This window comes from Phaethon aethereus (genome assembly GCF_964289735.1).
Source record: "Phaethon aethereus genome assembly, chromosome: 7".
Taxonomy (NCBI): Eukaryota; Metazoa; Chordata; class Aves; order Phaethontiformes; family Phaethontidae; genus Phaethon; species Phaethon aethereus.
Window position 1 is genome coordinate 5,530,987 of NC_138583.1, and position 21,124 is coordinate 5,552,110.

At 47.7% G+C, this 21,124-nt stretch overlaps 1 protein-coding gene across 2 annotated transcripts in view; it reads right to left on the reverse strand.

Annotated features, from left to right (window-relative positions):
- The window catches only part of LOC309406904 (hexokinase-1), a gene marked incomplete at its 5' end in the record, with an annotated part of 35,643 nt that extends 21,762 nt beyond the window's left edge, over positions 1-13,881 (reverse strand). For both annotated transcript variants that reach the window (XM_082002266.1, XM_082002265.1), the window contains 3 exons: positions 2,017-2,165; positions 6,870-7,032; positions 13,819-13,881. In XM_082002266.1, coding sequence (XP_081858392.1) covers positions 2,017-2,165; positions 6,870-7,032; positions 13,819-13,881 — 375 coding nt within the window. The remainder of the gene's footprint in view (positions 1-2,016; positions 2,166-6,869; positions 7,033-13,818) is intronic.
- Positions 13,882-21,124: the final 7,243 nt, after the last annotated feature.

A 21,124-nucleotide genomic window follows, 5' to 3' on the forward strand; every position in this document is an offset into this window, starting at 1 on the left:
CTGCTGAAGTCAATGAGAGTTTTGCCCTTGACTTTGACAGGGAACTGTCTCTGACTGGCAAAGCTGTCAGCCCGTGCCTGACAGATGGGCGCAAATAGAAGTTTGAATGCAATGAAGCAGAAAATATCAAAATGAACCATGCTAGTGAGGCACGAAGCTGTAAATGGTAATCCCTTCAATAAGCTGATTATGTATTAGGCTTTAAGAGTATAACTCACAGCTTGCTGAAAAACATATTAGTAGCCTACCCCACACGGGCTGTTCAGTCCAAGTATTCCACTAATCTAGCTCAGAGATTTCAGAGAGCCTCAACCGTACGCATCAGTCATAAGCACCAAATCATCACCTGCCTGTGTGCCTCCCGGGCATCCGCCATGCTTCCCTCTGAAGTCTCACAGCAAGCGTTTTAGTCGCGGTTGGATATTGTCATGGGACAACTTCGAACCCGGATGCAATTCTGATGATGCTTCCAGTCCTCCTCTTCTTTTCCTGGTACTTAAATACTGGGAGCGACTGTCCCCCCCAGGGTCAGTGGAAGCCTCGCTCGCCTCTCTTTCAGTTTAAAAGCCATTACAAAGCCTATCAGCCCGAGCTCCACACTGCTGGTTCCCAGCAGCCAAATAGCCTTCAGATATTTAAAAATTAAAATGTAAACACAACAAAGCCCCAGAAAAAATGCAGACCTGATGCCTCCTTTTCTGGCTTCTCCCTACTACCCTTATCATGTCTCCATCAAAGTCTCACCTGAAGTCAGCCTTGCCTTGCCTCCTTGGGACAGACACTTGCTCCCTGGGTGTGTGGGCAGCCATGCTGCTTGTCTGTCTCCAGCTCCTGCCACCCCTCAATGGACAAGCGAGCCCATGCTCCAAACCTGCCTCCGGGCAGCCCACCCAACTTCCCTGCCTCCACCAGCAACAGGCAGCTCAGGCTCCCCTCCAAACCCATTTCTTGGGAAAGCCTCTGCATGACCTTTTGGCCAGATAACAAAGGAGTAACATTAGGAAAAGTCTTTACAAAGGTATTTTATTGCTGTGGTTCAGATATCGCAGCGATGCTTGTACCAGTGGTACTTAGAAGCCACAACTGCCATCTTATGCTCACTATTGCATAAGAATGCAGCAACAGTCATTAGATACATATGTTAAGGGCATTAAGGCGTCTACAGAAAATATATTTAGGAATGCTGTTTGTATAATTTTTCTTTTTTTCCTCTTTTGTTTATTCTTGTGAAACAAGCTATAAGTTTCCTGCAGGTCTCTCATACTCCTAAATAGCACCTCATTCTAGTAAAAAGTGTAAAAAACCTTGCTTTTTCCAACAGTGAAAATTACCTGTTTTGTCTTACACTGACACGGAGACAAATCTGTCAGTAAAATATTCATTGTAATCCACTTCCTGATCATAAAAAGAAAATAAACACTTCCAAGTAACTCAATCTGAAATCCAAGTAAACGGATCCAAATATTTTCTAGTCTTGGAACATGGGACACTAAAAAAAACAAACTGTCATTTATTCAGCAAAAATTAAGTCGAAGTTGTGCCAAAACATTCTATCAGTTTCCTGTAACTTTTCTAATGTACTTATACTTTTCATGAATGCTGAGTTGCTCGGACTGCCAGGACAGATATGTGGCTGTCATGGGTATTTCTATCCCTCATCTAACATTACAATTGCAGGGCTGGTCAGGCTCACTGCTTACAAAGACTAAGCTGTTTTCCTGCTCTCCATTCCTACCTGTGGAAAGTAACTTTACTATACAAGTGAGAATTTTCATTTCTAGGCCATTTTTCCCCTAACTCAGCCAAAAGTCTCCCACACAATGACAGCAGGTTTGCAGCACCCATGCATGCTGTTACACTAACTATTACTTATTTTTTTCAGTATCGACAAAGAGCTCTGTGCATGCCGTAGGTGCAACTTTTAAGATGCTAAGGTCATTCTTGTAGTGTTTTCCTAAAATGGCAGTGTGAAAGAAGCTAATCTTTAGCGAGACATCCTAAGGAAGAGGTGCTTACCCGTGTTCCACTGCCGTGCATGATATCTTCAGGTGTATTATAAATTTCACTTTCCATTTGTACCGTCTGCTTTTTTTCATGCGATACCTTCACCCGCAGAATGCGGAAATAAGAACCACCAAGATCCAGTGCAATGAAATCTCCTTTCTCTATGTGGAAAACAAGAGACAAGTGATTAAAAATTGTACACAACACAAATCTGGTAAACATCAAGCTCTGTGAAAAATAATGCATAGTTCTAGCTGCAGGGTGTCCATGTGAAGCATCAGCCTGATTCCCTACAATTTAACATGAAGTTGCTGCAGCAGCAGCACTGACCACCATTGATACACAGGCAACTGCAATGAGGGTTTATGCAAAAAGAATGGGCTAACAGTGGACAGTTTGTATCTAGGTCTCGTGATGAAACTGGCAGAGCAAAGATCTCAGGAGAAAGCTGAAAAGATGTTGAAACCAGAGAGAGTAAAATGAAGGTATGCCAGACCACTGATGATCAGTCTTTTGCTGTAAATGAACCTGTGTCACTTTGGCAGTGCATGGTGGCTGGATTGTGCCCTACTCTAAAATCAACAAACTACACACAAACATAGTTACAGCAGGAACCACTTCTTTCTCCCCCGGAAGCTGAGATTTACTGCAAACTGCAGTCAGATAACAAAAGTCAGAGAAACAGACTTCAGGGAATAATTCAGGCAACTGAGACACCCGGTCTGGCTATCGAGGAATGACACTTTCAGCACACCCTGGAGAGCAAGGCAAATATATTTGACTGAACCGCTTGTGCTATCTTGCCTTATCAAAGAGGGAGCAAACAAAGACAGAGATCGTTAAAGTCTGTGAAAAGATAATATTTAGGGAATCAGTGTGCACAACTTATCACACAGGAGTGCGTGTCCAGGCTGCAGTTAATCACCGAGGCTCTTTGCAAGTGTTTGTGTCTGCTCATGGCATCCCCGGGATCACCAAGGCTGCTCGGAGGGTGGTGAAGCAGAGGTGCACGGCGCGTTCTCATCCTGGTTTCCTCATCAATTTGTGCTTTTCTGCAGTGTCAGAAGCACCCCACGCCATGGCAGGACAAGCTGCCTCCCCCCACATCCTGCACTACCAATGCGTATTGCCCACTGTCCCGTGGGCAGCGCTCTTTGTCCCAGTCCCATCCTGCAGCGCTCTTCAGCCTCTTTTCATTCTGCCTTCCAACTCTTAACTACAACCTTGGGAAGGCCGTTCCCAACATCAATGTTTTTCCATTTCTACCTAAATTCAATGTGGAAAGACCTCTTAACAGCTGGGGAGACCAGCACCTTTTGATGTGTTACCTCAAACTTTGACTCAGCTCTCCGAGCCTTCTGAGCCCACACTGTCACCAAAATATGGGGTATGCAATTTATCCATGAGGATTTACAGGCCCAGACTTGCCTCTGAGATTACTCTGCCCAATCTCAGACTAAAGCTCCTCAAATCTAGCTTAGCAAACGGCTCCTCCTCATCGCCCCGTGCACCTCCAGGAGCCCCATCCTGTTCAGCAAAGCTGATGAGCTGGACAGGGCGTCCCTTGGGGCAGGACCTCTCACAAGAACAGCCTAAGACACTGGAAAAGCCCTTACGGTTTTCCAAGGTTTCAGTGTAATACAGCAAACAAAACACTGTCATGCACGAAACCACAAAGCTCTGTACAGAAAAACGTAGCAGCACGACAGTGGGAGCCCTCAAATCCCAACAATCCTCCTAATTTTTTTTGCATTTCAATGCAACCTTTTCTTCTTGCTGCTTAAGACACGAGCAAACTCAGAGTTTGCTGAAATACAGATCTTGCAGCGCTTCCCTACCTGTTTCTCAACAGAGTGGCTTTAAACATCAGTTTTCTCCAATACGAATGTCATTTAAAACATGAACATATCCAAACTGTAGATGCAGTTCCCTCTATTGGGTTCAGCATAAGAAATTCAGTAACTCATAACCCGCTTCACCGCAACAAGACCAGAAGGAAAGCATTTACCACAAGTGTCTCATTAAGCCAAATACCGAATAAGCTTTATCCTACGAGTATCATTTGTTGAAGGTAAGCCATAAATTATTGGAAAAATAAACACTGGACCAGATGTCCCTTTTTCAAGCCTAAATGCACTTTAGTACATACCTCAAACAAATAATGCACTTCAGAAATATCTTCCCCAGCAGTAAATTAAGATATTAACATGTTTGATTTCCAGCACTGCCGGGTTAATCGCAAGGTAATATTTATAAATAATTATCCCTTTCAGTTAAAAAGAAAAAAGAACTCTGAACTAGAATGTAAAGTTTTCCATACGCAAAGTAGCAGCTTTCTTTCAGAGTACCTCAGGAATTAAACGTAAGCAGCAGCATTTAATCTATGCTTTATAACACCAAGATGCAATCAAAACCGCTGTAAATTAATTTAGGAAGATCTTTTGAAAGTATTTTGGATTAGCTTGATATACTGTTCTGGGCACTCTGGACAAAAAAAATCTTGTGGCTTTCATAAATTAAACAACTCTGAATGAAGCAAAAGCTCTGCTAACACCAACCTCTCCAGAGCATCCAAAATTATTACTCAAAGGCTCCTTGTTAATAAAATAGATGAGCACAGATCTGAAACTAAACAGCAGTATTTTTCTGAATAGTCAGCTCTCATAATAATAATCAGACTCAGAGGAAAGAGCTTACAAGGCAGTAATTAGAGACAGGCCAGAGAAAAGGGCAGGCTTTCAGCCTCTGGCTTCTACGGAGGGACAGCTGACAGCAGAAATTGCTGTCGGCCGGGAGCCGAACCCACGCTTTGGGCACAGCGACACGGACACATCCGCGAGGGCCTCCCAAGCGCCTTTTGGAGGAAGAGGGGAGGGGGCTCTGTGTCTGCCCTGGCTGCATCTGTGCGACGGCTGAGCCAGACGTGGCAGGCACATGCAGGTGAGTCAGGGAAAGAAATGCCATGACACCCACCCACAGCAAATATTGCTCATACCTGGGGTCAGAACATGCCTTTTCTAGGCAAATAATAGAATGGTTTTGCCTGCATTTCTACCAGCTACCCAAAGAGACACTCAGGACATGCATACACGGATTATTACCCTGTTACACAGAACTTGTCTAGGGCAAAGCACTGCCTTGCTCTAATCCAAGCTGCAAATAGACTGCCCACAGTGTGCCTGTCCTGGAGAGGCTGGCAGGAGCCAAACGGGCACAGGATCAAGAACTGAGCACCCTGTGCACAGCACACAAGGTTGCTTTTTTAAGTAGGTGTGTAATACGTGATCTGAAACTAATGCCTTGACATACAGACACGCATACGCTTGGACCACGAATACCCGCTGCTCTGGCCGACGCTCGGTCTCGGCAGCATTCAGCAATCTCTCCCACCTCTCCTGGCCGGGCGCAGATTCCCTTTTCCCTGTGCCATACCGCATCTCAAAGTCTCCCCAGTTTGTGCCATGGAAAAATTTGCAAAATTATTTGACTCGCTGCAAGCAGCTCAGATTTGCTAACCTGCAGTGCCTGACAGACCAGGTTACTGGGGACAGGTCTGTACTCAACTGAACTCAAACACGCATGAAGGAAAAAAGAGATTTCAGAGTTGGTAAAAATACTGGGATTCCACGCACTAGCCCTCAAGCCACCTCACCTGCAAAACCTTGGAGCAACCCCTGCCTATGACTCAGCTGTGTGTGGCAGCTTCTGGCTTTCACAACAGGCTGCGAATTTCAATGCAACATTTCAACATAACATCGCTAAATTAAGGGAAATACAGGATTCAAGCTTGTTCTCCCTTTGTTTTTTTTTTAGGCAGAGGATCACGTTTCAATGAAAAAGCTTAAGGTGGCAGAAAGCAACAGCAAAGCAGAACTGTCAAAGATTTCCACCTGCCAGACAGCGCCAAGTAACACAAAGCACCAGGCTTCATGTTCCTTCACCCAATAAATTCTTGATCTTAACTGTAAAAACAGGTAACTCTGTTACGCAGTTCTTGCAACCATCCGATTTTGGCACACAGGGACATAATTTGTGGTAGTCACCAAACTCCAGTTAAGCAACTCGTGCTACATGAGAAGGAAATCCAGTGTTACCCCTAAATAATAAACACTATTATATACTGTTTATAAATTTATTTATATATTCTATATGTAGATGTTTGGGGTTTCTATAAACACTCAGATAAGTAATAGGGGCAATCTTGGTCTCAAATACCAACACAACATCTTTCTGGTTTCTGATAGCTCTTTTTGCCACTTTTATCAGGCACAGAAAAAAAGAACCCTACATCTGGATAGAAAAATCTCAGTATACCAGAGCAGCAGCTTTGGAGGCACACACTGCAGCCTCCCTGAGTTCTGCGAATTTGCCCTAAGGCAGTCTGCAAGAGGTGACTACAAAAAGCAAAACAAATGCCAGGAAACTCACATTCAGCCTATAAGGGTTCCCACTTCCACTGGGGAAAAAATAAGGAGGAGAAGAGATGCTGAGTCAAACAGCAAGTGACTAAAAGCCACTGTATTTGTTAAGACTCTAGATCACGAGTGTGAACTATATAAATGAAAAACCTTCCTATGTGAAGTACCAATTATTGACAGACAAATCTCACTGTAAATAGATTGACTGTTAGTGGACTGATTGCTAGGAAAGGCTCTTCTGTTGACATCAAAGTGGGTTTGACACAGGAATCACAAAATCCTCCAGCATCTGTGGGAACAGACCTGCACACAGAGGGGAGGCCGTCTTCGAAATGTCTGAGCTCGCCAGAAAGCAAATTGGTCTTGGTAGCGCATTGGTGTATTTCTAGCAGGTTTCCCATGAAGCACACCATGTTTAACACAGAAAACAAATACTCAGCTCCTTACCTGAACCATCAGGAATAGACCTCACAAATGTAGGAAGCATCTTCACTGCAGCTGTTGGGTTAAAATCTCTGGAGAGGCCATTCTTCATCTCTCTCCTGAAGCGAGCCATAATGTCTATCAGCGTTTCGTCAGAGAGCCGCATGGCGTAAAGGTATTTATCAATCTGGGGAAAAAGACAACCACCACCACGGAGTGAAAGACTGCCCTGAGGTGCCCAAGTGGGCCTATACCTCCCTTTAACTGCAGAAATAACGTATAGCCCCAGCTTGGCCCCGGGGCTCTGGCCAAGCCAACAATGCAGCCACACACTTCCTACCTTGTCTTTTGACTCAAAATCAAGAAAAATGTGCAAGTGCAATGTGACCTATGTGAGCTGAAGCCCACCACATCCTACTGCCTTCCCAGTCCCACATCACTCTGCCTCCACACAACACAGTTGACCCACAGCCTCACACCATCATCTCCAGCCCTTGCCCCACTTCTCAGCTCTCCTGACTGTCCATGAGCTGAACCACTAAAGCTAAAAATCCCTCTTTTGGCACCTTGTCCCAGCTGGGGTGATGTGGGTGTCGCTGCAGTCCACAGAGGTGCCCAGTATTTAAAGCCTTTCATTACGAAGGACTTGCCAGAGCGGTTTTGGGGCTACATCCCAGGCTGAGAAATTATTTCTGTGTAGCAGACCATTTTCCCTACCCCACTCCAAAGCTATCACAGCCAGAGGGTCAGGAGAGGCAGAACTTGGCTGTGGGCAGGTAGCGTCTTCCTCTTCAAGATAAAACATCAAATTAAAAGTTGTTGACTTCTCCCTTGTGGCTTCCCAAGACGGGAACTTTCTTTACCTCCCTGGAAAAAGCAGGCGGTTCCAGTTTTCCAATAGTATTGCTTTCCATAATATTACACCCATGTTCAGCATCAGGAAGAGTGAGAGGTGCTTTGATGTCTCAAAAATACAACTTGGCCTTGGGGGGTTCTTGCTAAATGCACGTCCCACCCCTTTTACCTCAGCTGCCAGTCTATTCTTGCCTTGTTTCATTATCTGCCTTGGAAATTTGGTTCTGCAAACAGCTCAGACCGAAGCCACACCTTTGGGATCACTTTTGCTTCCAGCTTAGCAGGACCAAGAAAACAGAACCCTGCCCATGTTTTCCGTCCTCAGCAAAACTGGAACAGCCACCTCATTTTAAACCCCAGGCCATCTCTGTGCCAAGGTCACCTGCGTCTCTTTTGCTGCTCTGGAAGCCTTGTAAGCAACTCGTCTCTCGGACGGCATTATGTCCTAACAGGACCAATGCCACCATAAAACACCCTACATGAAATGTGTGCATGCAAGTGCTGCATATACGGGGGACTTTGAGACAGGAAGCGATGAATAATGCCATTCGCGAAGGAAATGCAGACAATCAAAACGTAATTAAACCCTAAACTGACCATAAAACCAGCACCAATTTAATTGCTCCTGCAGAAAGTACTTCTGTCCTCACGTAGTCGAGGTCTGCACCAAAGATAGCGTATCTCTCCGAGCCAGACGCCCTCCCACTGTGACCAAGCACTTACAGAGCCGAGGGAAGAAGGCACGGATGGAAGGCGCTGCTGGGCATAGCTACCCGGCCTGATCCTGAGCCACGGGGCTGGGGTTGGGGCCAGGCAAGCCTGAACCACAGAGCCACAGCCAGAGGCTGCACAAGCTGCAAAGTGTTCAGTGCCATCACTCGCCGAGGAAGAGCAAAACAATCATCAGATAGACGCTAAGGGGAAGTTAACAGTGCAACAACATGATACCATGCGTTTGCTCCATGAGCTAGGCATAGAGCTGAACAGCAGAAGAGCTGAGGCCAGGTTTTCCGTTGCAGAGGACAAATGTGAGACACCAGGGCAGCTGGGTCCCCACATCCCAGCTGAGTCCTGTGCTGCCCCGATGGGCTGACAGCCCTGCTGCAGCATCAACCACAGCCAATCACTGGTGTCATTTCACTCCAAGAACAAAAACCTGTACGGGATGTACCCTCTCTGCAGCCCTAAACGGACGGACGCAGAGGCTGGTGTCAGGCTTGGCAGGAAGGTCTCTCCTCCGCAGCAAACCCTGCCATAGTGTTTTTTGGGTTTTTTTCAGCAGACTGTCAAGCCATGATGTCAGAGCATGAGGTTTTTCCCTTTTAAAGGGGGAAAAAAAACCCAAACACACCTCTTTTGAGGCTGAGCTTTCAGCAGCCTACACTGCCGCTCAGCAGCCTGATTCCCCAAATCTCCCAGCGAAAGCTACACTGACACATCATTCACACAGTCAGACCTCACCGTGCAATTAAAATACCCCTCTACAAACGCCCGCTGCTGCATCCTCCTCCCAAAAACAGGGCTGAAGGATTCCCTCCCCACCAAAATCCCTGTTGTAAACGCAGGTCTTGGCATTTGTAGTGTCAGGACTAGACAAGCCCATTCTCGCCACCTCTACCCCTGTGCTACCCTCAGCAGCGAGGAAAAGCAGGAGGGAGGGCTCTTTTTCCTTCTGTGGAAAACCAATGAGCGCCGTCAGCGCCCTTACATAATTGGGCTGGACCCTCCTGCACGCAGGGAGCATCGCCTCGCGCTGCATCGCGTTGCGTTGCATTGCATCGAGGCCATCTTCACCGCTGAGGCTCACGGGGCCAGGGGTGCGGAGAGAGATGGGGACTAAAGCTGGGTTTGAAACAAAATCACTCCTGTGTGTTAGAGTTTCCAAAACTGGGGGGGAGGCGGGGAAAAAGGCAATTTTTTTAATCCCAGGCAGGAAAAGGGTTAGTCATTCTGGCAGCACAGCTGTAAGAGAAAAAGCGCTGCTCTCCTGTGCTGGCTTACAGGCAGCCCTCCGAGGGACGACAGCGCTCTGAGGGAAAACCATCAGCAAATAGCCATAAATAACTGGGGCGGGGGGGGAGGAACTGGAGGCTGGATGATGGGATGGAGGTTTAATAACTCCCTGCTCTGCCTGCAATAAAAGCCGATCAGAATGCAAATCTCAGCCTTATCCAAAGGGAAGCAGTGGGGGGGGCCGGCAGGGACAGAGACGGGAGCTGCCGGCAGCACCCGGCAGGACGCACAGCCTCGCTGAGGCTCCTGTGGCTGTGGCCCCGTGGAAGACGGGTGCCAGTCCTTCCCGGGAGATGGCGGAGGGCAGGAACAATTTCAGGCAAGCGGTTCTGTGGGCAAGGAGCAGAAAACTCTCCTTTATTTAGCTGCCATCTCGGATCCACTCCCCCAAGAAGGGCATCTTCCCAGAGTGCCATTATGGGAGCCCTCCAAGGGTTCAATCCCTTTTTTTTTTTTCCTTTGTCTTAAAAAAAACAGCCAGAGAGAATATGTGAGGAATTTTTTTAAAATAGGATTTCATAATCTGAACCTTATGCACGTAATTTTTCTTGGTCACGCAGGAAAGACACTTTTTGTACTTGGGGAAAAGAAGTTTCTGAAAATCCAGCCATTGCAGCAGCCTCCACGGGAAGTTGTGACTAATTGTAAGCACATAATGAAACGGGCAGCACTAAGGGCCATTCCTTAAATGCATGCCTCGCTCCCCGGACACTGACAACAGTCAATAGTATCCAGGAACACAGCACTCCCACAACAATTTCAGAAATCATTATTTTACTGACACAGACTTTGCACCAAAACCCTTCAGCATGTAAACATTTTTCTGCAGAGCTAATCATACTCCATACTCTTTTCAGCACCAGGAAGATTCATCAGGAGCCAAGGCATGCTAAAACAAGTAGTTTAGACATCTGAAACTGTTTGTGCTTACTTATGATTTATCAGATTGGTTCCTAAAAAGCCTTTATACTGGCAGGTCACCGCTACAGGGCTTTTGATGCCAGTTGCTACATTTTACAACCCATTCCATCACGTTCTTTTCAAGGTTAAACTACATTTAAATGTCACTCTTGGATTGGAAGATTTTTTTTCTTCTCTCATCAGATAATACAACAAAAAGGTATTATTCCCTTGAAAGACAAACCAGGCAACAGGTAGAGGCTCCCTTTGCTGGGGCCAGCTACTGCAGGTACAAACCTGTTGGAAACAAAGGCACTTAAAGGCAGTTTTACAAAAGCTCCCCTGTGCCAGGGACGCTCCATGGTGCCCATGCCCCTGAGGATGGAAGTCAGCCTTTTAAAGAAATCGAGGCCTTGGCTTGGGCTGTGCAAAGTCCTGTCACAGCGAGGATGCTGAGCTCGAGCTGCTGCCCCTGAAGGATCACAAACGTTCAGGGAGCAGACGTTTTCAAAAACATATGGATAATTTAACCTGCTTTGGAGTAAAACCACATGCCTATATATAATGGTACAGGGCATTGTACATCACCAGCTTGCTTCTGCACAGCAGGGTCACGTGCAAGTGCATGTACGCGTGGTTTCATGGGAAAATGCTCCCTTGCAGGGGCTGCCGGGCCATGAAGAACCACCCACATCTTCGACACTACACATCCACCCTGCCTATTCCTCCCGCTCGCCACAACTCATCTTGAAAAATGTTCCAGAAATGGCAAAGTGGAAAAAAAAGACTCTGAAACTTAAGGGAGCATCTAAAATCCAGCAAAACCAGTGTGGAAGCAGCACATGCTAGTTCTTAGACACAGAGTATCCTGACAGCCTGAAACCACCAGCCCCATCTGTGCCCCTCGGCAGGGATCCCACCATAGAAATCAGCACTAAGCATTAGTGCCACGTACGGATGGGAACCCAGAAAAAGGATGAAATGGGGTCGCAAGGGAAGAAGGACATTCAGTCTTGGAGCAGCGGAGACCCCGGTATCAAATCCATTCCCAAATTCACCTCGCCAGTACTTTTAACCCTTTCACACCCCTCCTGTAACCCACAGCAGCATCCTCAAGGTGACCTGCCACCTGTGTCACCCAACGCTGAGTTGATCGCTGCCACGGACCAGCGAGGCAGAGGAGCAGCCTCCGCAGCCAGGAGCCCCGCAGGGCAGAGGGGCGAGCCGGGGCAACGCCTTGGTCGGCAGCCCCTGGCCGCAAGCACGTACCAGCAGCAAGTGCCGCTCTTCCGGAAGCAGAGAGGAGAGGGAGGGACCTGAAATGAAGCCATGCAGGCACGTATTCCCGTAAGCGGCACATTGAGATGGAACACAAACCCCTTTGCCCCGCGGGCTACCAGAGAGCGGAGCCCACCGGCTCCCAGCAGCTGTGGGGCAGCAGAGCAGTGGGGCAGAGCCTCTGACTGCCGCATAAACCCTCCCTTGCAGGACAGCCAAAAGTGAGGGGGCTCAATATCCGTTCCGAAGGCATATAAACAGGAAAAGATGTCTTACATCCTCCAAAACCAGTAACCTGCCTTTTTTTTCTTTTTTTTTTCCCCAAATTGTGGTTTGTTTGTTTTTTTTAATTTTATTCTTCAGACAAAACCAGATTGATCCTTAAGAATGCTTTACAGCTCCCTGGCCAAACAGTTTCCTGTGCCATCAGACAATAGCTGCCCTCATGGTGCCAAACCAGCCTGCAATAAATAAACCCTAGGAATACCACAGAGTATCCCCCGTGCCTGCACGCTCCCACCACGCCTTCCCCACGCAACCCTTCTGCTTGCTCCTCGGCCAGCGCGCACCCTTCTGCTTATCTTGGGTTTCTAAATATAACAGGCACAGCGAGACAGAGAAGGCCTTACCCAGGCATGCATGCCTGGTGCCAGCAGCAGCACTTACAAATCCTCCAAGAAAATAAGGGGCCTGGGGAAAAGGGAGAGCCACGTATGCGGGGCCAGAAGATGCAGAGAGCTGCAGGCAGTGCGCAGCCTTCAGCTCCCCACAAGAACCACTGGGCGGAAAAGTCAAAGACCTAAACCATGGAAGGAGATGTGGAAAATATGGGGTGCTGTCTCAGGTTTTACCCAACCCGAGAGGGTTTGGATATTTGCCCAGAAGAGTGGGCATGGGTGAGCATGTCTTGAGCGGGGCAGGATGGGTTACCCACACACAGGAGCTGAGATCTCCCTGGGCATAGCTGGAAGTCCAAAGCGAGGAGGTGCTCTCCTCCTGCTGGGGCAAGCCCTGAGACCACTACGCATCAGCCCCGCTAACGCTGTTGTTGAGGCTTCCCCAAAATATTTTAGGGATGCCTTCAGGAGGCGCTCAGCCATGCGCCTAGGTGGGTCACGCAGCACCACCACAGGAGGTAGCAGAGGGGAAGCCTCTGCTTCCTGATGTCAGCTCAGCTCTGTGACAGGGCTTGGTGATATTTGCAATTATTTTCCCAATTTGTGTCCCTGCATCCCTAGCCGCAGGCTCTCCGCTCCCTACAGCTCTGCAATATGCTCAGCCAGGACCTAACTGCCATTTTTTAATTTATCCTCTGCACCCGTTTCCTTATGGCACTGCTAAATCCCAGGGCTATACCAACCATACAGCAACGGTTGCCTAACGCTAAAGCGAAAGAAAAGCCCATAGAAACACTTCTTCTTTTTAAGCACAACTGACAACCACTTCCTGCAAATTCAGAACCTGCAGTGACACATAATTAAAAAACTACCTGCTCTTCATCTTCGTCACCCCCGTGCTGGAGTGACAGATGCCCTGGGGAAGAAGAGGAAGTCCCCTCTCCAGGGATGCCAGTGCCCACACAAAGCCTGAAAGGATAATCACCATCACCACCACCCTCATCCCCAAAGTCGTGCAGCCCCAACTTCGCCGAGCTGGGTTTCCATGGCCTGACCGGCAGTGAGCCAGCATCACCCACGCCCGGCAGCCTCCACACCAAAACCCCACTCCGCTCCCCACCAGGGATGCTCTGAAGGACCGTTTGGCTGGGCTTAAAAACGGGTTTATTCCCCTTTCTCCCCATAGCAGGGTCGCTATGGGGACAAAGCGACAAAACCAAGAGGAGGGGGGGAAAAAAAATTTTTTTTTTAAAAAGGGATCTGGCCTGGGGGCGAGCGGGACAGCCCTCCCTCAGGGGATTTCAATCTACCTTTTTGACCTGATCCTCCTTCAGCTCCGTGAAGTAGTAGGCCAGGAGCTGGGCGGCGATCATCCTGCCGGCTGCAGCGGGCGGCTCCGCGCACGCAGCGATGCGGCGCCCGGGGATGGCCGCGCCGCCGCCGCAGCGCCTCCCCTTCCTCCTCCTCCTCCTCCGGGCCGGCCCCGGCCCCGCCCGCAGCCCCGCTCCCACGGCCGGGCGGGGACGTGGGGCGGCGGCGCGGCGTGAAGCGCTCTCGGTGTTATTTCGGGCAGGCAGAGCGGGGAGGAGGAAGAGGACGAGGAAGAGGAGGGCCATACCGTGACGTACCCCAAAGAGTCTTCATACAGCAGCCTTGGAGAGGGACTGCTGAAGGGCTTTCCGCCACTTTGTAAATTCTGCTGTGGTACGGGAAGAGCAAACTGAGAAAAAACATAAAAAACCCTAAACCAAAAGTGTTTTCTCGCTCAGAAATCTTTGAGAAAACACCAAAACTGCAGGGACCCCCACTAACACCGAACACCCCCTGCCCCGGTGCAATGCCTCCTCCAGAGCGAGTGGGACGCAGCCGGACGCCCTGGGCTGCGGGCTGAGCTGCTGGGAGACTTGCGGGGCACCCTGAAAGGCGGATAATTACTTCAACTGGCGTATTTTGGGGGATCCCACATTCATATCCTGTCAGCAAAATCCCCACATCAAATACACAGGACCTCTCCTCCCCGCGTGTGCTGCTCGTGTTTTTGCCATGTTGGGGTGCATTCCCCAGCACCCCAAGGAGGCATCCACCCACGGTGAAGCCTCTGAAGGCCCCACATCCACATAAGCGAAGAGACGCAGTGCTCCTCTGAAAGCTGAAGGCCAAAGGTGCCACCGCGACACGTGTCAGCAGCCTGCAAGGTTTTTGCCGGCGCCCTGTCCATCTGCAGGGACAACACACACCCAGGCAAGCAGCGGTGGTGCTGGAGGCGTGATTTGCATGGAGATTGTCTACCCAAGTCCAAGTAATTAAAAACCTGTTTCTTGAGTTTCCGGCTTCCTTTTCAGTGCTACTTTAATTAAATAGTTGCACTGGCCAAAATCACGAGCTGCTTTGGCAAACACATCTTCCTTTAGACTGCCCTAGTCGCTGCAGGCAGGGTGGGCAGGATTTCCTTCTCCACCTCACCGCATTAGCTTTAAGCTCATTCTCATCAAGCGTTTCACTGATCTGCATGTGTTACTCCTGCTCATTTGTTTGGCAAGCTAATGAGCAAACATGCCTGCGCTCCCCGGCGCAGGCGGGCTGCCTCACCGCAGGTGCAGCAGCATCGCCCTGCGACCAAGGCACAGTTGGAGCTCACAGGCAGCACAGGAACGTGGGGCTGAGCGGCATTGACCCTACAGCATCTGGCAACATCACCCAATCCTTTATAGAGGCCGACCGAGCCCTCACTCAGATGTAATTCACTGTCCAGCCACGCTCCTCCTCTTCTGCCTATTAGAAACTATCATTAATTCCCAGCCCAGGCTCGCTCCTGTTTTTGAGCCATCTGTCAGCTGGTAAACCTTGTCTTTCAGCTGAAATTGCTTCCCTCGCTCTCGGGTGTTCGCTTTCTATAAATACAGAGGAAAGTAACCGTATACGTCCTCAGCTTTTGCTTCACTAGGCAATACAGACCTAGCTCTTTTTTGGTTTCCTTTCCCTGAAAAGCCCAGGCTGGCTTAGCAGCCTTTTTCCACACTTGCTACAGCCTCGAACACAGCAGCTAAAGTTGGGTAAGTTACTCTGGAGAAGGCCAAAACCCCTACACTGACATTCCTGGTTTTCCTACTGGAATTATGTCACCAGACCCCTTCCCACTAACAAGTACAAACCCCGAGGCTCCCGAGCTTAACTGGGGTACGAAGATACCCCAATGCCATCAGCCACTACTCCCAGGAGATGGCAGACCTTTCACCCCATGCTGAAAAACATCCCTGTTCCTCCTTCCCCAGCACGGCCAAGGGAGTCCTGGCTGCCAGCAAAAAGCTGCCCTGCAGCAGCCCAGATCAAAATTTAGAAGCAAAAAGTTGCTTTCTGCACGTGTACATTTACATTTGCCTTTTGTTGCTGTATGAACACAGCCTGGCACTGCTCAACTCCTGCAGGCTCTGTGTTGATGGAGCTGCCTCTACACCAGGTTTACAAGCCCTGCTCTTCTCTTCTACCCCCTCCAGCTCAGATACCTGAACACCACCTAAATACACAATACTCACCTCAGTTACCTTGCTGCAGGAATGCTTACTCACTCAGTTAAAACATTTGGACACAAGCTCAAGTTGTTTTCAACTAATCTTTGACCAAATGAAAGCAATTCAAACCATCCCCTCTGGCTCTCAAGGAATTTGAATCAGCCAGATAAGAGTTTGGGAAGGCCCAGATATTCCAAGAGGTTATGAATAAGAATGGTCTTCTCTTTAACATGACACCTGTCTTAAGAACATGCAAGAGGAAGACAAGGGTTTTTTTCTTCATCTGCCAAAACTGTGACTTAGAAGTGAATTGAAAATGTCACAGATCATTAAGGTGGATTTTGGCTCCACTGACCATTTGTATTACAGCTTATTTCAAAACTCACCAGAAACAACTGCCTCAGGTTTCCTTTAAGCTACAAAAAGCAAGAAGTAAGTTCAAAATCTCACTACTCTGAAGCCCTCTTCATTCTGTGCAATGAAAATAAAACCCACACACATTACAAACCCCCAAATAAATTAAAGAATAAAGTATACACTTAAGCAGGAGGTGGTTCATATGATGAAGTCAAAAGTAATTAAGGGACGGTTAAACAAGTATTGCAAATATAATTTGGTTTGTCTTCAGTTGCTGAGCACGGCATTCAGGAAAAAAAGAACTCTACAACCTAAAAGCCACTAGAGAAAAAGACTGTTACAAGGCAAAACAGCTACAGTGTTTAAACATTCAGTATTTTTAAACTGTTCCTTGCAAGGATAAGGGCGCAGGACCAGCTTTGATGCTGTAACCAGCACTGGGAAGAGTGAGCTTTCCTCCTACCACAGAGCTGCAAGGGCAGCTAAGTATCCCTATGGACACCCAAATAATTTGCAAGCCCTCTTTGTGTTGCCAGGTCAGCAGTGAGCACACAGGTGTTATTTTGGGGGTGCCCGGGAGGAGCTGTGCACAGGCTGCCCGGCACAACCAACCAGCTCTTCCTCTCCGCCTCTGCGAGTCTCTCGTACCTCCTTACCATCTCGCCCTGCATTTTCCCTTCTGTTTTACTGGAAGAGATCAATTCAGCAGCCAATTAATTACCAGCACCTAATGTACGCTGCCAGGCATCCACAAGGCTCTTTTGAAAGCCACCGTCCTTTAAGACAAATTACTGGAGGCTGAACGTGACACCCGATGACTTGCAGCTATTTTGATTGCGCTCTAATCTTATTGTCCAGGTTTAACAGTACTCAGGTGTTTCAACTGACTGAAGTAATTCAGTGCATCAGGTCTCCAGGGTGCGGGTTTTTTTCTGCTTTGCCTATTTCTTCATTACACCTTTACTTCTCAATATAAGTCTGTGTTCAGATTTGACTCCTATACAATGAGGGGATTTTGTTTTTAATCACACCCACCACGTAGTTTTGATGTACACATTGCTAGATGCTTTCTACTTTTGTAAGAAAACAGTGAAGCTGCAGTGGTGTTTGTTGTTCTTTCTTTAAGTGTCTGGAAAGTTACCTTTCCCACATTGCATTTTCCTTTCACAATACTTAAAGCAAAATGAAAGAAAGCACCATCCCTAAGAAACAGTAAGTTCCCAGCTCATGACAGCACCTCTGACTAACAAGGGAATTTTTAAGTAGCCCTTGAAGTTCCTGTTCCAGGGTAGGAAACTACGTGTTTGCACAGAAATCATCATTTGTTTGTGCTGAACCTGGTGCAGAAGCTACTAAGAAAATCTAAAAGCAGCAGAGATATCGATTTGATAAGCAATTCAGCCGAATGAGGTTAAATGCATTATGCAATTTCACCTTGCCAGGAGGCACAGCAAGCAGGCACTACCACACAGCCAGCCACAATGCTTTATCTCATGTTTTCCCTATTAAAAAAAAAAAAAAGATGAGCTAGGAACGCCTCAAGGGGAGCTCATTCCATGCACAGGAAAGGCCGCACCACGCGCAGACAGAGCAGCACGCACTTACAAAGTGGTTTTTATGCTCCTGGTACAGCACACCAGGAGTATGTTTCCAAAAAGATGAGCGCTTCCCCTGGGAAACATGGAGCCAGGCACTGGATATTAAAGGGCCAGGACAGGCTCGGTGAGTCTCGCCAAGCTAACCACCACCATCAAGAAAGTGCCGCAGGTTTTGCCTGCACCCAAACACCGGCAGGGCTTGAAGCCAGGGGCTGTGTGAGACCACTGGGCCCTGCTCTGGCAAGAGTGGTGAGAGAGAGGATGACCACCTCTGGCCCCAGGAAAGCAGGGTCTCCCTCTCCAGCCCTCCTGTGACAAAGGCTGCAGACTGCCAGGGCTAACGACTGGCTAACAGCTGGTATTTCTTTTTAATTTATAACTTAGTTTTATATTTATTTTATACACATGATATACAAATAAATATATTTTTATACTACCAAAATTATAAATTATAATTGAATTCAAATAATTTAATTAAAAAAGCTAACACCATTTTCCATGCCTGGCCACACATACAGACTGTCGGGCAGCATCACCACCATACACACACCACTGTCATCGCGTGCCGCAGGGGCACAGCACACGCAGGTCTGTGCCCAGCCCCAACGCTGCCCTCGTCGGGTCCCTCAGGGAGGGGACAGGGCACAGAGCCCACCTGATGTTGAGGATAATGTTGAGAAATCATCCCACATACTTAGTTCTCTGCCTCTCAAGAGGGTTGCTGCAATACCCAGCTGTGTTTTAGGCACAAAGGCTAACAAGGGATTCTGCCCTGTTTTGTTGGAGCTGCTCTAGCTACTTTTTAATGAAGTAGTCCCTTTGGAAGGAGTTCAGCACTATTTACTGAGATGAGCATTTGAGAGCCAAATGACACTACGCAGGGCTATGGCTTTCAAGACTCAAATCCCAGTGACCTCCAAAGACAGGGCTGTATTCCTGTGAGCTGCGCACTACACGACTAAAGACCACAAGCAGCCATGTCTAGTCCATGGCCATGATGAGAGAAGAGTGGAGAAGGAAGTAAATCCACCAGGAAAGGAGCAGCATTGTCTACTACTTCACACGGGAACAGAGACTCATGGGGCAGATGGAGATGCTCCGTGTCTAAACTCCCCACGTCTGAGCATCAGACAGCTGTGTTTGCTTTTATTTCCTTGAAGTAGTTGCTGTTCTTCAGCATCAGAGGGATGCAGAGTACATGACCCCCACAAAATCAAGAGGTGCAAACCAGAAAGTAGATAAGCACAAACCCAAAATACATGGCTTATGATAAAGCCCCACTATCTGGAAGGCCTGGCTGACTTTCTTTTTAAACCTCTCAGTGATGGCAAGCTTCATTAAATTGGGGGCAAAACCGATTACTCCATCTTTAGTTAAATGATACTTCCAAAAGCTATGGGCTGCACGAGCTGCACTGCAAAGGACTTCTCTACCCAAAGCCTTGCATACGCGGAGAAAAGAGGAAAGAGCTCCCAGGAGTCACACTGCCACAAAACTTAAGCTCTAGCTCCTACATTGCACAGCAGAGCTACTCTACGCAGCTGAGGAAGTTGCTAAAAATTCTAAGCTCTTTAGAGGTTTCTTGGGCAGTGTTTCAAGAGAGAAAAAAACCCAATGCACATGAGTGGGCACCAAAGGCAGCACAGCCGAAGGGTCACGACTTGCAGGGAGGATGAGCAGCACTGTTTGCATCCAAGCCTCCCCTGCTGGCTAGAGGTTAAGTGGGACAAGGAGAGGTGTTTCCCTATTTTACAGAGGGGAGCTTATTCTCTGGTATTTTATAATGTTTAAAAGCAACTTGAAACCCCACACACTGTCTCACAATGGATTTCTTCCCCATAGCAGTGCACCCAACAGCTCCAACATGCAGCAGCTGTACCAAAGAGGCACCTTTCTCAGAACACCGTCTCCCTTGTGCCACAGGCATCCCTGAAAGCAGCATGGGGACTAACCCTTTTGCTTGTGGGGCTGACGGATAAACCAGGGAACTGTTTCCCCAAAAGCTTTCACTCCTCACCAAAGAAAGTGGAGTGAATGTTGTGCTAAAATGCTTTGTGGATGATTACAGACGTCTGCCCCCCGGCAAAAGAAAGAGTCCCCAGCCATGACAACATGTCTGGCTCGGTGATAGCTCTGGAGAGTGCAGGCATGAGCCCCTGTTCACCCAGATTGCCAACAGCCATGCTGCTGTTACTCATCCATCCCAGACAAGGAAGTGTGTGGTTAAAGCAATGTCAGGTTAAAAATAGGCAGCCAACACAGAATACAATGCATTCCTGTCCATGCAAGGTGCTGGGTCATGTATTACTGTGAGTGACAATGAATTAAGTCAACAGGTTTTCCAACCCACTGTGTTTTCCCAACATAGATCCAGACAGCTCACATCCCTGGGCACTTTGAATGCAAGTCCACTCACTTTGCTCTTCCCTTACCCACTAAAAATGAAATACAAGTGTAATCCATCCAAACTCATCTCCTCCTTCTTTCCCCTCCTGTCCTGGATAATGACCACAGCAACTTCTCTCTCCCCAGTGCCAGAATTACATTTTACATGTCTGCAAAGGAAAGCAATAAACATCCCAGTTTTCTGACTCAACTTGGGGCCCTGCATTAGTTTAACATTTTTTTCCACTGAGGTGAGAATTGCTGCACCAAGCAACCGCTTTTGCTATGCATTGGTAATAAGTCATTATTGCAGATCATATACATATATGATATGTATATGATGCAGAGAAGACATCATATGTAAAGAAGACCGCACACACATATATTTGTATGCACACAGAAGCATACCAACAAACTCAGTTTATAAGGCAATAGAAGGGTAGTGGTGTTATAGTGGTAAACCTAATGACAATGAGTTGCCTTTCCTGACCAGGAGGTGAAGCATTTGTTTCATTTCATAACATCTCTTGACTCCAGCAAACTGAAATGAGCACAAATGCAGATTTCTGATACTCTGCTAAATCTCCAATACTAGTAAAAAAATGTTAAAAGGCGCTGAAAAACGGGCAAAATATAGCACACAAACTGATCTGAAATTTCAGAAGTCAAGGGATAAGTTTAAAGTATTTGCAATTGTTCAATTCAAATCTTTTGTCTTGAGAAGAGGCAGTTCAATACCAGTTAAAGGATGTCTGCATAACCAGCAA